This window comes from Buteo buteo, chromosome 9 (assembly GCF_964188355.1).
Source record: "Buteo buteo chromosome 9, bButBut1.hap1.1, whole genome shotgun sequence".
NCBI lineage: Eukaryota > Metazoa > Chordata > Aves > Accipitriformes > Accipitridae > Buteo > Buteo buteo.
In genome coordinates this window covers 8274573-8286795 of record NC_134179.1, presented here as the reverse complement: position 1 = coordinate 8286795, position 12223 = coordinate 8274573, and the positions used below count along the sequence as shown (strand labels likewise).

General features: G+C 51.1%; 1 protein-coding gene across 6 annotated transcripts in view; it reads right to left on the bottom strand.

Annotated features, from left to right (window-relative positions):
• Positions 1–11892, bottom strand: part of KMT2A (lysine methyltransferase 2A) — a 50087-nt gene extending 38195 nt beyond the window's left edge. For 3 of the 6 annotated variants that reach the window (XM_075035197.1, XM_075035199.1, XM_075035198.1), the window contains exon 1: positions 10767–11889. In XM_075035197.1, the coding sequence (XP_074891298.1) occupies positions 10767–11561 (795 nt within the window). In that variant the 5' untranslated portion in view covers positions 11562–11889. Of the gene's footprint in view, positions 1–9802; positions 10213–10766 lie in introns of those variants that run through there. The other 3 variants (XR_012651568.1, XM_075035201.1, XM_075035200.1) reach the window with 3 other exon arrangements.
• Between the last annotated feature and the right edge of the window lie 331 nt (positions 11893–12223).

Sequence of the window (12223 nt, the reverse complement as noted above, 5' to 3'; positions counted from 1 at the left end):
AGAACAATGAAATTAGTAGCCATGTAGGTAACATTATGAAACGTCAAGGACAATTCTCTGAAAACCTGACTTTTGCTTACAGTAAAGGTGGTTTTTCTTGTTGGTTTGGTTTGGGTTTTGATTGTTTGGGTTTTTTTATTCACTTCAGACTTTGTCTTTAGGAGAGATGAAAACTGGACTTCCATTGTAAAGCTTTTCCCTCTGACAGAGGCATGATGTTCAAGGCACTCTCTTCACATTAAGACAGGTTTTTCAGGGAGTATGCAAAAACATCAATCCTATTCGTCTGCCACCAAAATTTCTGACACATTTTTGGTTTTACATTGTTCCAGCTTTCCTAGTCTGATTTCACCTCAAGTATTTCTGTTTGCCAGTCCTAAGTTTCCCCCAAACTTTGAAAATGGAGATGTTGCTTGTGTCTTGCTTCTTTGAGCTGCTGTGCAATGTGGCTGCATGCTAGAAAGTAACTATGCTGCTTCTGTAACTACTTGAGTCCACAAAGAGCTTTGAGAAGAGCAAGCAGTACAAGAACAGTATCCTGAAAGTACAAAGGTGCAACACTGTGAATAGGAGAAGGTAAGCTGCGCAAAGAAATCACACCGTTTCCTGATGTAGCTTGGGCCGGACAAAAGACTTTGTGGAAACACTGCCTTTTTTCTGCCTTGCGCTTTCCACATGAAATTTCTAATTCATCTACTTACAGGACAGACCACGAAGAAAATCTCAGCTAATCTAGTTTTAATGAAATTAAACCAGGCGCACCGAGACCTGTACCTGTGTCTACAGGAAAGTCATGATGTGATAAAAAGCAGCAAGGCTTAAGACAAACTATTTCTCAAAATTTTCCACTTGGTTTCTGTTTGATGAGCCTCAGTGTTGAACAATTAAAATAGAGTAAATATTCTGAAGAGAAGGCCATTCAAGTTTTCAACACAGATAATGCTCTACCGAGCCAAACACAATACATACAAACTTAGGCTGCAGTTCATAATCACTGTAAGCAATTATCAGTGCACGCTGCTGGAGAAGGGGACAGTCCTGCCCTTCCTCACATCCCTGCTGCCTATCTGCTCTTTGCAGTTGCAGTGGTGATGCCAAGAAGACCGGAAAAAAGCAATGATAAAGCAATGTAAAAGAAATAAAATTACGCCCAAACGCGTTATTTCTACCCAAGGAACCTTGCGTCATGCAGAAGCCCCTGAGACCTTTCCCTGAAAGGGAAAAGCTACCACTTCTCAACTTTCATCCTACAGTAATAAAAGCTGAGTGAGAAAGGCTGCGGAAGTGCCCGGCTGCCCGCTCCCAGCACTGCGGATCAGTGGCCCCGTCACGCCTGCCTGCCGCTCCCCGAGCACGTGGGCTTGCTGCAAGATGTAAACACCGCTGTGCAGGCACTGCCTTCACAGGGACACGCGCCTGGGGAAAAGGGTCCCCGGCACCAACAAAGGGAGAGGCTGTTAACAGAGACAAATTCGGGCTGAAACGGTCTAAACCCTGAGAATGCAAGCAGGAAAATAACAAGCTACCTACAAACAGTTAGGTTCAGAAACGTAAAGGGAACAGCCGCTCACCCCACGCAATTTCTTCTTTGTTAGCCTACCAAAAATCGAGATCGTGCAGCATTTTCAAACACAATTGTGGCCTATAGCATACGCTGGGTACAGAGAGAGGCCAAATAATGCTGACTTTTGTGTGTCTGAGCACATCTCCCCCAAGGAAACAGAACTTATTGCCACAAGCAGAAGACTCTTAAGGCATGTATACAGCCCCTTACAGTAAAACCCTATAGTGTGCTTGGTGAAAAAAAAGAGATAGCAGTGGTTTCTTTCCAGGAAACATTTCACTCCCAAGTCTCCCAGCTCTTAATTAAACAGCTCCCCAGCACTTCATTCATTTGCTGCGTGGGAACGGCTCTGAGCAAGGGTCAGCTCACAGCTGTACCTCCAGAACGAACCATAACGCTGCAGCCTGAGAAACACAGCCCGACAAACATGGAGCCCTCACTAAGGCCCTGCCAACACACTCAGCTCTACGTACTAGTCACGTTTCCAATGGACCACTTCAAACACTAAATAGACAAATTATTTTCAGGAAGAGTAACAGACACAAAGACTTACTTACAAGATTGAATTAGAGACCATCCCTGCCCAGAGAGGCAAGTAAGTTCAGTGTAATCTAAAATAGATTTACACTACAATCAGTTACCAGCTCTTGACTTAAACGTGCATGAAACACCTGCTGTTGGCCAACGACTGCAAACCTCCAGTAACAAAGAGATGCATCTAATACTAAATGCAGTCCCACACAGTTGCAAATAAAAATAACCTCCCATGTAATAACAAAGTTGTAACAGGGCTGAGTGTGTGCAGTTAGACCTTAGGAACAGAGAACAAGTATGCATTTAAAGTTACAACTTGACAGTTTGGTGTTCAAAGGCACCAGTGTCCCATGACAGAAGACTATTCTCTACTAACTGCTCTTCTGCCCAGAACAAAACACTGAAGACACACAAGAACGCATAGCATGGCTTTCTAACACTCCAGCCACCTTTCTGCACTCTTTATGAAAAGAAAGAGGTATTCGACTTTTACTTTCCCCAAGAAGTTTGCTCCCATCTGCTTTCCCACTGCCTGGCCCAGATGAGGATTTCCTTGTAAGCACATGATGAAGATGGTTGGAGAGATGAGGAAACAACGCATAATTTCAGCAGGAGGAATTCCCCATTCCTGCTACACTGAAATGATTACCCCCACCCCAGCTATCACCAAACCACTCTGACAGATACACCTTCTCTACAAATATTTGGGGGCTGGGACCATGAAGTGAGTAACAAAACACAGCTAACAGTCTTGACTTACATCTGCCTCCAAGTTCATGCAGCTACTACAAATGTTTTCTTCATTTTGTTCCCTGGGGTCCTACAATCCTTATTATTTTATCTGCAGCTACTAAATCAGTACCTTCTGTATTTTTGACAATCGCTTGTCATAATCCACAACTGGAACCTGCATTATTTTTAAACCAAGCACCATTACCTTGCTCTTCCAATGGGACACATTAATTCTGGCTCTGGCCTGATATCCTGGGAATTATAATTTTTTCTCATTTCCTACCAAGCAGTTACCAGAAGTGTCTATGGTAAAAAGGCTCTCTCCATAAAATGATCACTCTGGCCTCATTTACAACTACAAGTAGCACGGCCAACACGTCATTTGTGTTTGTTTGGTGACATCTGTGAGCGCATCAGTGACCTCAAAACAGTCGTTCTCACCATCTGAGAAGGCAGCCCTGTAACTTATCAGAGAAGATCAAGAAGGCCACCAAGCACCAAGCACACATTTGCCAGGCTAAACCATCCAGTCAGCCTCCATACATCAAAATGCAGTTTTGAGGCAATTTAAGCAGGAACAACTTCTCTCCAGTTTTTCAGAAGTGACTGTAAAGCACGACAGATGGAGAGTGATTAAAAACCATAATGGTTTTGAAAGTGACCTCATTTACCTGAGAAAGAATAATGCAACACAGAAAAGGTCACTCAGGATTATAAATAAAAGGTTGAGGGAACGCTTGCCTCACATGCAAGACATGAAGCCTCTCTAAGCAGGCAAGGGGCAATCTTTCCATGGGCAGCAGAGCTTCCACGTACATCTCCCACTCAAACACTACACTACCTCAACTGGTTTAAACCTCAAAGTTGTGAGCAGATGAAGAAAGGCTTTTCCTGAAGTAACCCAGCTACTACAAGAGCAGAAAAGTTGCAAGCAAATCTCTATTACAACATTCTTGAGCAACATTACTTTTCAGAGAATTTCCGACGAACGATCCTGGAGGAAAATCCACCTTCAAATGAGAATTTATCCTGAAGGTATTAACTCATGTTCCAATCACTCTCTGAGGAATAATAGTATAAGCCGTACCACTATGGATCGATGAAGTCGCACAGGACTGTCATCAAAGCTGTCAGAAGCACTACACCAGCAATGCATCTGTTCCACTAAGCTCCTGAAAAGGTGTATTTAATTTTACAAGAGAGACATCTGAACAGTGCTTTACATCTCTTCCTGTTCACCATCTTGGTTTTGGCCCCAATCATACAGCACCTCATCCTCTTGGAGAGAAGCTATTTTTAGAAGCTCATTCAGAAGCCTGCTTAGTAACTATGGCACAATACCTAACAGACTCCTCTTCTTTCACCAGAGTAAACATCCTCGGAGGTTGGCAATAAGTAACTCCGAGATAAACGCTGGGTGCACTCTGCGCTCGTGTCAGGAGTGGAGTCATCTGGGAGTTCAGGAAGGTGCTTCCCAAGTGATTGCTTGCAATGCAATGTTGCCAAGAAGTGGCAGAGCACTTGGGGTTACTGTTATGTACCGACTCAGCTGAGGGTCCACTTGTCCTTTCGTTCTTTAATTAGACGAAAGCTCTGAATGGGAGTGACGCACAGACTCTGCTGGGGCTTTGCTTCGAAACAGCACCGATCAACACAGCATGTCCTGAGTGCACCGAACAGCTATTGGCTGGGTCACCTCAACACCACAACCCCCAAACAAGAACAACGAGAAGATATACCCCTGCGACTACTTTGCAGCTGTACCCTCGGCTATCAACCGTGACAACACAACCATGATTAGGACTGCAGCATCCAGAGTCCCTCAGACAACACCTGATTTTAGAATTTAGGAAGAGCAAGTTGCTCTTTAGGGGGCTCATGCGCAGAGCGCCTGTTCCGACAGCGTTACCAAGTGCGCGGATCAGTCTTGCCAGCTTGCTAGAAGGAAAATGAGAATACCCAGCGTTAGGACGTAACAATACAGACAGCCTCTCGCTATCTGGCCAAACCGCAAGCAGCGGAACAGACTAACTTGAGCAGCAGCCCACTAACAAAACACAGTTGGTCCCTGGTTTCCACAGAGTCCCAGTTCCATCCTGGATGAGAAATTCTGATCTACAATTTCCACTCTGAACAAAGAGGGATGCTTTTTTGAGCACCTGAAACAGACTCATTCTGGTTGCAACAAGCTTTCCATACCACCTCCGAGGAAGAGGGTCAGCCAAACTATTACCTAGAAAGATTTAGCTTGCACATGGTGAGAGAGAAGCAAGACCAAAGCCTGCTGGACCACATCTAAGAGACCACTGGCAACACACCACTTCTGGCAAGCAAAATCTCTCTCTCTCTCTTTCTCTCCTGGTTCCATAATGGATGTTTAGAAAGCAATGCTTCAGCTGGACTTGGATGACTGAGGAAAGGAAAGAATTCTAGAGCTTGCTGTAAATAAAAGTAGACGTAACTCACAAAGCTGCCCTACGCATTGAAAGCAGCAGGTTGCAAAACTTCAGAGGCTTCTGCACACACACAGCTATGTTCTAAAGTTGCCATATCGATGCATTAAAAAAAGCTTTAGTAGTGGCAAACTCACATTTCACTCCTAAAGAAACGTACGCCACCCAGCAAAGCACGGAAGTGCTGTTAAAGTCAAACTATGCTTTATAGCCTGGCTCAGGGGAGAACAGCTCAGCCCTCTCTGGGAGTTTAGGGGTATCCCTTTACCTCAGGGTCTGAGAACTCACTTGCTGTTGGTGCACAAGACTGAGGGGACTGACCATAATGAACTCCAATACACTCTCAGTAAAAAACAAGATCATCAAAACCCCAGAGGCTTATGTTGCGCAGCCACCTAGCTAAAAGGATTTCATTGCCAGAGAAGCGTTACATTTGAGTAGTTTGCAAGAATTCTTTGCCAGTCATCCACAGTGGCCACCAGTGCCGGAGAGAGATGTGAGATGCAGCATTGCATTGGTGACTCCCTTTGCCTTTTACCAATACTTCATTGCAAAACAGCCCGGACTTCATAAGAGATTGGAGGGGACGAGGATGTCTCCCAATAAATGCCAGATACAGTTTCCTCAGGTAGCCTACAGCACAGGTCAAGAAGATGGGACAACCTCTGATGGAGTGAGAAACTTTTGCTGGTTTAGGACCTGAATCAAGAAAACAAAGGCCCTCTACCGGAAGGCTCCCTCTGAACACAGGTTACCGGTGTTTCTGTTCACTGAAACCAAATACAACTGAAACCTGAACAAAACGCCTCCCTGTTGCAGTTTTACTTCATGTAAGGCAGCGCCTGTTCCCACTTAATTCTCGCTGCTTAAAAGTGGCGCGAGCAGCAAGCTTTGGCACCACAGCTGGAACACCTGCAGCAAGCGTGTTCCCCTGCACACGTCTGCAGGAGAAAAGCGCTGGCACATACCGTTCCCCACTAGTTGGTGGAAGCCATCAGCACTGTTCCTCATGCACTCAACAGGTCAGGAGGCTGCAGTCTTGGCAGGGACGCACTCAGAAGCCAGTTAAAAGAGGCTGAGAAATGAACTACTGACTCAAAGTGTGACCCAGTCTCTTCCCTCATTTGCTCCAAATGCGGTACAGTAAAAATCTGTAGTTCAGCGTTTTGATGACAGCACAGAAGCAAGCAGTGAAACACTGCTGCAGGAGTCTGTCCTGTGAGTTTTCCAGCTGAAGGCAGCACAACATCAAAAAGCCCCAGGAGCAAGCTGGTCAGCGCACATTGCTGCTGCTTCTGAAACCGCCTTCCCTACCCACCACTGCTGTCAGTGAGACAAGTGACGCCACCTTCCATCAAAAACAGCTTCTCACGGGGAATCCCAAATTCCTTTCCACCAAAAAACTTCACAATCCTGCTCCTCTGAGGGTTTCGAGTACTGTGTAACACTGACTGAATCACCAAAACGGAAAACTCACCAGGATGGCTAAAACATGTACTTTTATTTTCACACTTCTGACAAAGGAGTGCCTGAGTCTCAGAAAGGAGAAAAAGCATGAAGGAGCCCTCCATCTCTCAGGTCGTGATCTGTATCATCTTCACCACGTGTCTCTTGCTTTACATCAACACCTATGAGCAGCTGTCTCCCCCTGCATGTGCAGTAATCACATTACCAGTAACAGGCTCTATGCCTCTACCTCACAGATTAAACACCCAGGCAGTTTTATGGTGATCATTCAACATCATGCTAGGAGAGGAAATTTTGAGGTGGACAGAATTTTAATGCCTGTGGAGGAAAGAAATTATCTGTACTTCCAGCTCAGGCATGACCGTGGCAGCAGTATGGACACCACTCCTTCCTCCCAGCGCATGGATCTAGTACCATTTCAGAACAAGCCAGCCATCGGTGAATATCCAGGACTCTTAACATTTACGTCGTAAAAAATTACGATCCACGTATAATTACAGCAGCACTACTAGAGACACCATCCTCACCACTGCATTCCATTTCAAATCTCAAGTTTCTGCAACTTTCAAGCTAATGCAAATTTATGGAGTAAACTGTCAATGTGCATCTAATACACCCTCAACTTTTACGTCTCAAAGTTCCAATTAAATGTTGGGGACAGGGAGGGAGCTCTGAACTGACAGGCACAGAGATATTTAACAACTACGCGCAAGCATCTTTTACACCAAATATTGATGTAACGAATCAAGAAAACACAACCAAATTTCCCTTATTACTGAAGTGCCATTCACATCAAGCAGAAAGGATAACACGCAGTACAAATACCACCATTTTCAACCAGTTATAGCTTTACTGTGCAAAAAGTGTCGCCCCCCCCCCCCCCAACTCTTGCGGTGCCAAAGCCAAGTATTGTAACATTGCTCCCTTAAAGCGAGCCGGTTTCAAGATAACCCATTGAAACACTGAGCTCCTGCAGAAGTCAAGGATTCGTACCGTACAAAGTCACCAGAAACCCAGGGAGTACGCGATGACACCCCAGCATTCAGGTACCTTTTAGGTGAGAAATAAAGCCTCCTATGTACCACAAAATGGCTAAGGAGACAAGGGAAAGACCCAAGCATAATACTTGTGCTGGACTGCTACTTTTTTGTTACGTCAAATTTTGATGGTAACACACAACTTCAACAGGTACTTACATAAGTGAACACCAGAATGCAGCATGCCACCAAGAGGTCAAAAAATTAAGCACGCAGAGCAGAAGTCGTACATAAAAAGCTAACACAGCTTCTTCCCCTAATCGCTGTGGGCTCCTGAACTCAAAGTGACATCTTGGAGCTTATTCCCAATGCAGAATGCCAACTCAGCTGAAGAGCGTAACTGGCTTGGTTCAGGGAAGACCCTCAACCTTGTGGAAGAGAAGGGTGTGAGCACCAGGCAGTTATTCAAAGGACATGGCGAGCCCTAGTAAGCAGGGGCCTTCTGGAAGCCCCCTTCTAGAAGAACAGCTGCAGCCAAAGCGGGGTACCACACGGGCCCCAGAACTTCACCGTTTCAGCACCAACACACAGCTGCCCTCTCCTCTAGAGAGACCACAGGCAGCACCCACCACACGCTGATTTCCTAGATGTGCTCGAGCTCTTTTCACATCCCCCGCTCCCACCCTGCAGAGAAACCGCACCACAGGAGAGAAGAGCTTGTCCTACAGCTTCCAGTGATGGGGAGTGCTGGAGTGATCTTCACTATGACTATAACACCTGCAGAATAAGTCACCGGTCAGGAGAACTAGGTCCTTCAATGCAAACACGCTTTGTTTCTTGAGCATCACCGAAGGAAAGAAACCAACTTGGTGAGCCACCTAAATCTGACTACTTGGGAGTATCCCCTCTCCGAGTACACTAGCACATGCTGCAAATTTAGAGTGAGGGAAAGCGTCCGGGATCTACCGCTTCCCTGCTCGTGAGTGGTCAGGTGAAGGTCAACCTACAGACACCAAGCCTCAAAGATCTTTTATCATTACTTTCCACTGTACGTAATGTTATTAGACAAAAGTTTTTAGTAGCTAAATAGAAGAGCGATGCAATAAGTAAAATGCTTAAGATCCAAGAGACCCTGTCTTCATCAGCTGCTAGCACCAAGAACATATTCAACCTATTTTATTTTAAAGCAAAGATGCCCTAAAGACCAAACTCATACAGTTTTAGAGGGTTTTTTGAGATGCAAAACCATACTTTAAGACAATTGGAATTAAAAAAAAAACACCCAACAGAAAACCAATCCCATGTCAACTCAGGAAAAAAGAAAAGAAACATAGCAACTCGCCTACCCCCGCATAAAAACCTCCCAAGTTGTTAACTCTGCGGTCAGGTTGGTTAGCCAGATTTCAGTCATTTCTGCCACTGAACTAGCGCTTGTGAGACATTAACTTCTTTCAAGTAGACCTGGTAAATTCCATTGAACCTAGTCTATTGCAAACAGAAAAATGTGCAAGTCTCCTAAACCACAGCCTTTAAGCTAAGGTATTAAGTAAAAGGGATGCCGGCAGGCTGTCCGAGTTAAAACCCAAAGCGCTGTACTGGTGAGCTTGAAAGTGTTTCCACAATCAGCTCTGCGCGTGCAAACACGACCCCCTTCCTCCCCGCACCGCAGCCTGCTAGAGCTGGAACTCTGCAGCCCAGGAATTACTCTAGCTCAGCCGCGACTGACTAGCTCCGCTTCACGGCACCCAGCAGAAAACACCAAAACCAAGCCGGAAAGACAGGCAAAAACTGTATTTTTATGCGTGTTTTAATAAACTCTGATATTGCCAGCAATGGAAGAGAAAAGCAGCTGCTCTTTAAAGGGGCAAAATACAGGCAAAGATACGCTCACCCGCTCCACAGCTGACAATCTGCCTGCAGAAGAAGAGACAGAACTGGCCTTTCAAAAAACAATAAGGCACTCCTGCTGCAAAGGACCCGGGGAATTTTCTTGCTGGCGCAAGGACGCAGCTAACAAGTGATGCAAAACAAGAATCGGGGGAAAGGAACGCTGCAGCTTGTAGTAAGTAACACACCCCCATCATGTCTTCCCTGTTCTGTCAATAGGTGGGCTGCTGTCAGACTCTTGCTCTGGCTGCCTTAGAAAGGCTTAAAAAAAAAAAAAAAACAATTAAAAAAAATGAAGGCAGGAAGAAGAGCAACTCAAAAAAAAAAAAGATAAAGAAAAAAAAAAAAAGACAGCGCTCTGGGTGCCAGCGAACGGCGCTCGCACCGGGCCCCGCTGCCCCGGGAGTCTGGCCGGGCGTCCAGGGCAGCGAAAGGGAGGGCCGGTGCGCGGCACCCCCCGCGGGGCACACACGGGAGGGGCCGCCGCCCCCCCCCCCGAGCCCCCCCCCGGCAAAGGACGCGTTACCCCGCAGAGCATCCTCCGCAACGGGCAGAAACGAGAGCCCGGCCCCGCGCCCCGCTTCGCCAACCCCGCGGGGAGAAGAGCCGCCGCCGCCCCCTGCCCCATCCTACCTCCCGGTGGCGGGGAGCGCGCTCCTCACCCCGGCGGAGAGCGCGGGAGAGGGAGCGGCGGGAGGAGGATAATGGAGATGGAGGCGGCGGCGGCGGCGGCGGCGGCAGCGGGGAGGACACACCGGCGGCAAGTCGCGTGCGCGGGGAGGGACCGCGCGGCGCGGAGGCGGAGGGCGGCCGGCGGCACCCACCCGCCCCGCCGGGCTCTCCCCCCCCACCCTCCACCCCCCCGCCCCCCGCCCTCCCGCCGCGGGGAGGCGGCGGCGGCGGCCCGGCGGCGGGGCGCGCCCTTTGTGCGGGGAGCGGGAGCGGCGGCGCGGGCCCCGCGGGCGCGGTAGGTGTGTCCGGGCGGCGCGGGCAAGGGGTGTGCGGGTAGGGGGTGTGCCGCCCGCCGGGGCGGAGCGGGGATGCTGCGGGCCGGGACCCGCGGGCCGCGCCGCGCCCTCCTCCCTCCCTCCCCGCCGCCGCCGTCGTCCGCCCCCTCCCCTCCCCCCCCCCCGCCCCGCCGCCCCTCCTCACCTCTCCGCTGCCCGCCTCGGCGCCGCAGGCCGCGCGGAACCGCCGCAGGTTGATGCCGATGGCGGCCGAGACCTGGAGCGCCGCGTCGAAGCCGGGTCCCACCCCGGCCGCGGGGCCCCCGGAGCCGCCGGAGCCCGGCGCTGCCCCGCCTCCCCCGCTTCCCGCCGCCCCGCCGGAGCACGGGCCGCCGCGCTCCCCGTCGCCCGCCGCCGCCGGCGCCGCCGCCGGCTCGGCGGCTCGCAGGCTCCGCACGGCCGGCACCCGCAGCCGGGACCCCCCCAGCCCCCGGCGGCCCCAGCCGCCGCTGCCGGGCCGGGCAGGGAAGCGCCACCGACCGCTGTGCGCCATCTTTACTGTGAGGCGACGAGCCAGAGAGCGGGGCCGGGCCGCGCCCCGCGCCCTGGATAGCGCTTCGCCGGCCCGCAGAGGTACTGCATAACAGCGGGTCCCATGCAGGTTGCGGGGCCCCGCCATCCCGCTGCCCGGGCGCCTGGGTAAGCCATGCGCGAAGGGTGCTAGCCCGGAATAACGCTGGGCGATATGCAGGGCCCCGGGCCCGAGCCCCAGCGCGGCCCCCCGTCCTGGATAGCGCAGCCTCCTGCCGCCGCGGTTCCTCATAGCGCGGAGGGCCATGCAGGCGTGGGGCACAGCGCGAGCCGGCCCCAGACCCTGGTTGCCGCATAACTGGGCCGCAAGCAGCCTGAATAACCGCGACGGCAATGCCGAGCCAGAGCGCGAGCCGCCGGCGCCCGGGACCGCGCATACGGCATAGGCCTCCCTGCCAGCCCCCTCCATAGCGCCAGGCCGTATGCGGGGCGCAGGGCGCCGGTCGGCGCGGCCCCGGGCCCGGCCTGCGGCGGGAGACGCGGGCGGGCGCTCCGCATACCGGCGGCGCGCAGCCAGGGCGCGGGGCCGGCGGCGCGGCGGGAGGGTGGCGGGCCGGGCCGGGCCTCCCGGGACCCCCTGACAGGGCCCCTCAGCCCCCGCACAGGGACACCTCCTGCTGCAGCGGCCCTTCTCCCGGGAGCTGAGGGCCTGCCCGACGAGCGAGCCCCTCTCTGGGGGCGAGGAGAAAAGAGCCACCCGGGTAGGGGCGAGGGGTACCGGCGCTGAGGTACCGTGAGCTGCTGGTTGCAAGCCCTTCCCCTCCGCGTCCCCGCCCGCCTCCCACCCCCGTCCCGCTTGCCTGTCGGGCCGGGTCAGTGTCCCGCCAGGTGCCACCTCCAGGAAGAAGGTCATAGCGATGGCACCAGGCCGGCAGCTCCCTCTGGTCCCCGGTGTCAGACCGCCGGCTCGCCTCCATCTTGTACAGCACAGCAAGAATGGGGTTAACATCCAACAAGTGCCCGCTGTGTTCCCTGAGAAAGACAACACTGCAAACACACGGTTGTAAAACCCCTCTGTCTGGGGAATGTAAAATACCCGTTTCCTTCAGAGCTCATCAGCTGAAGGGAGAG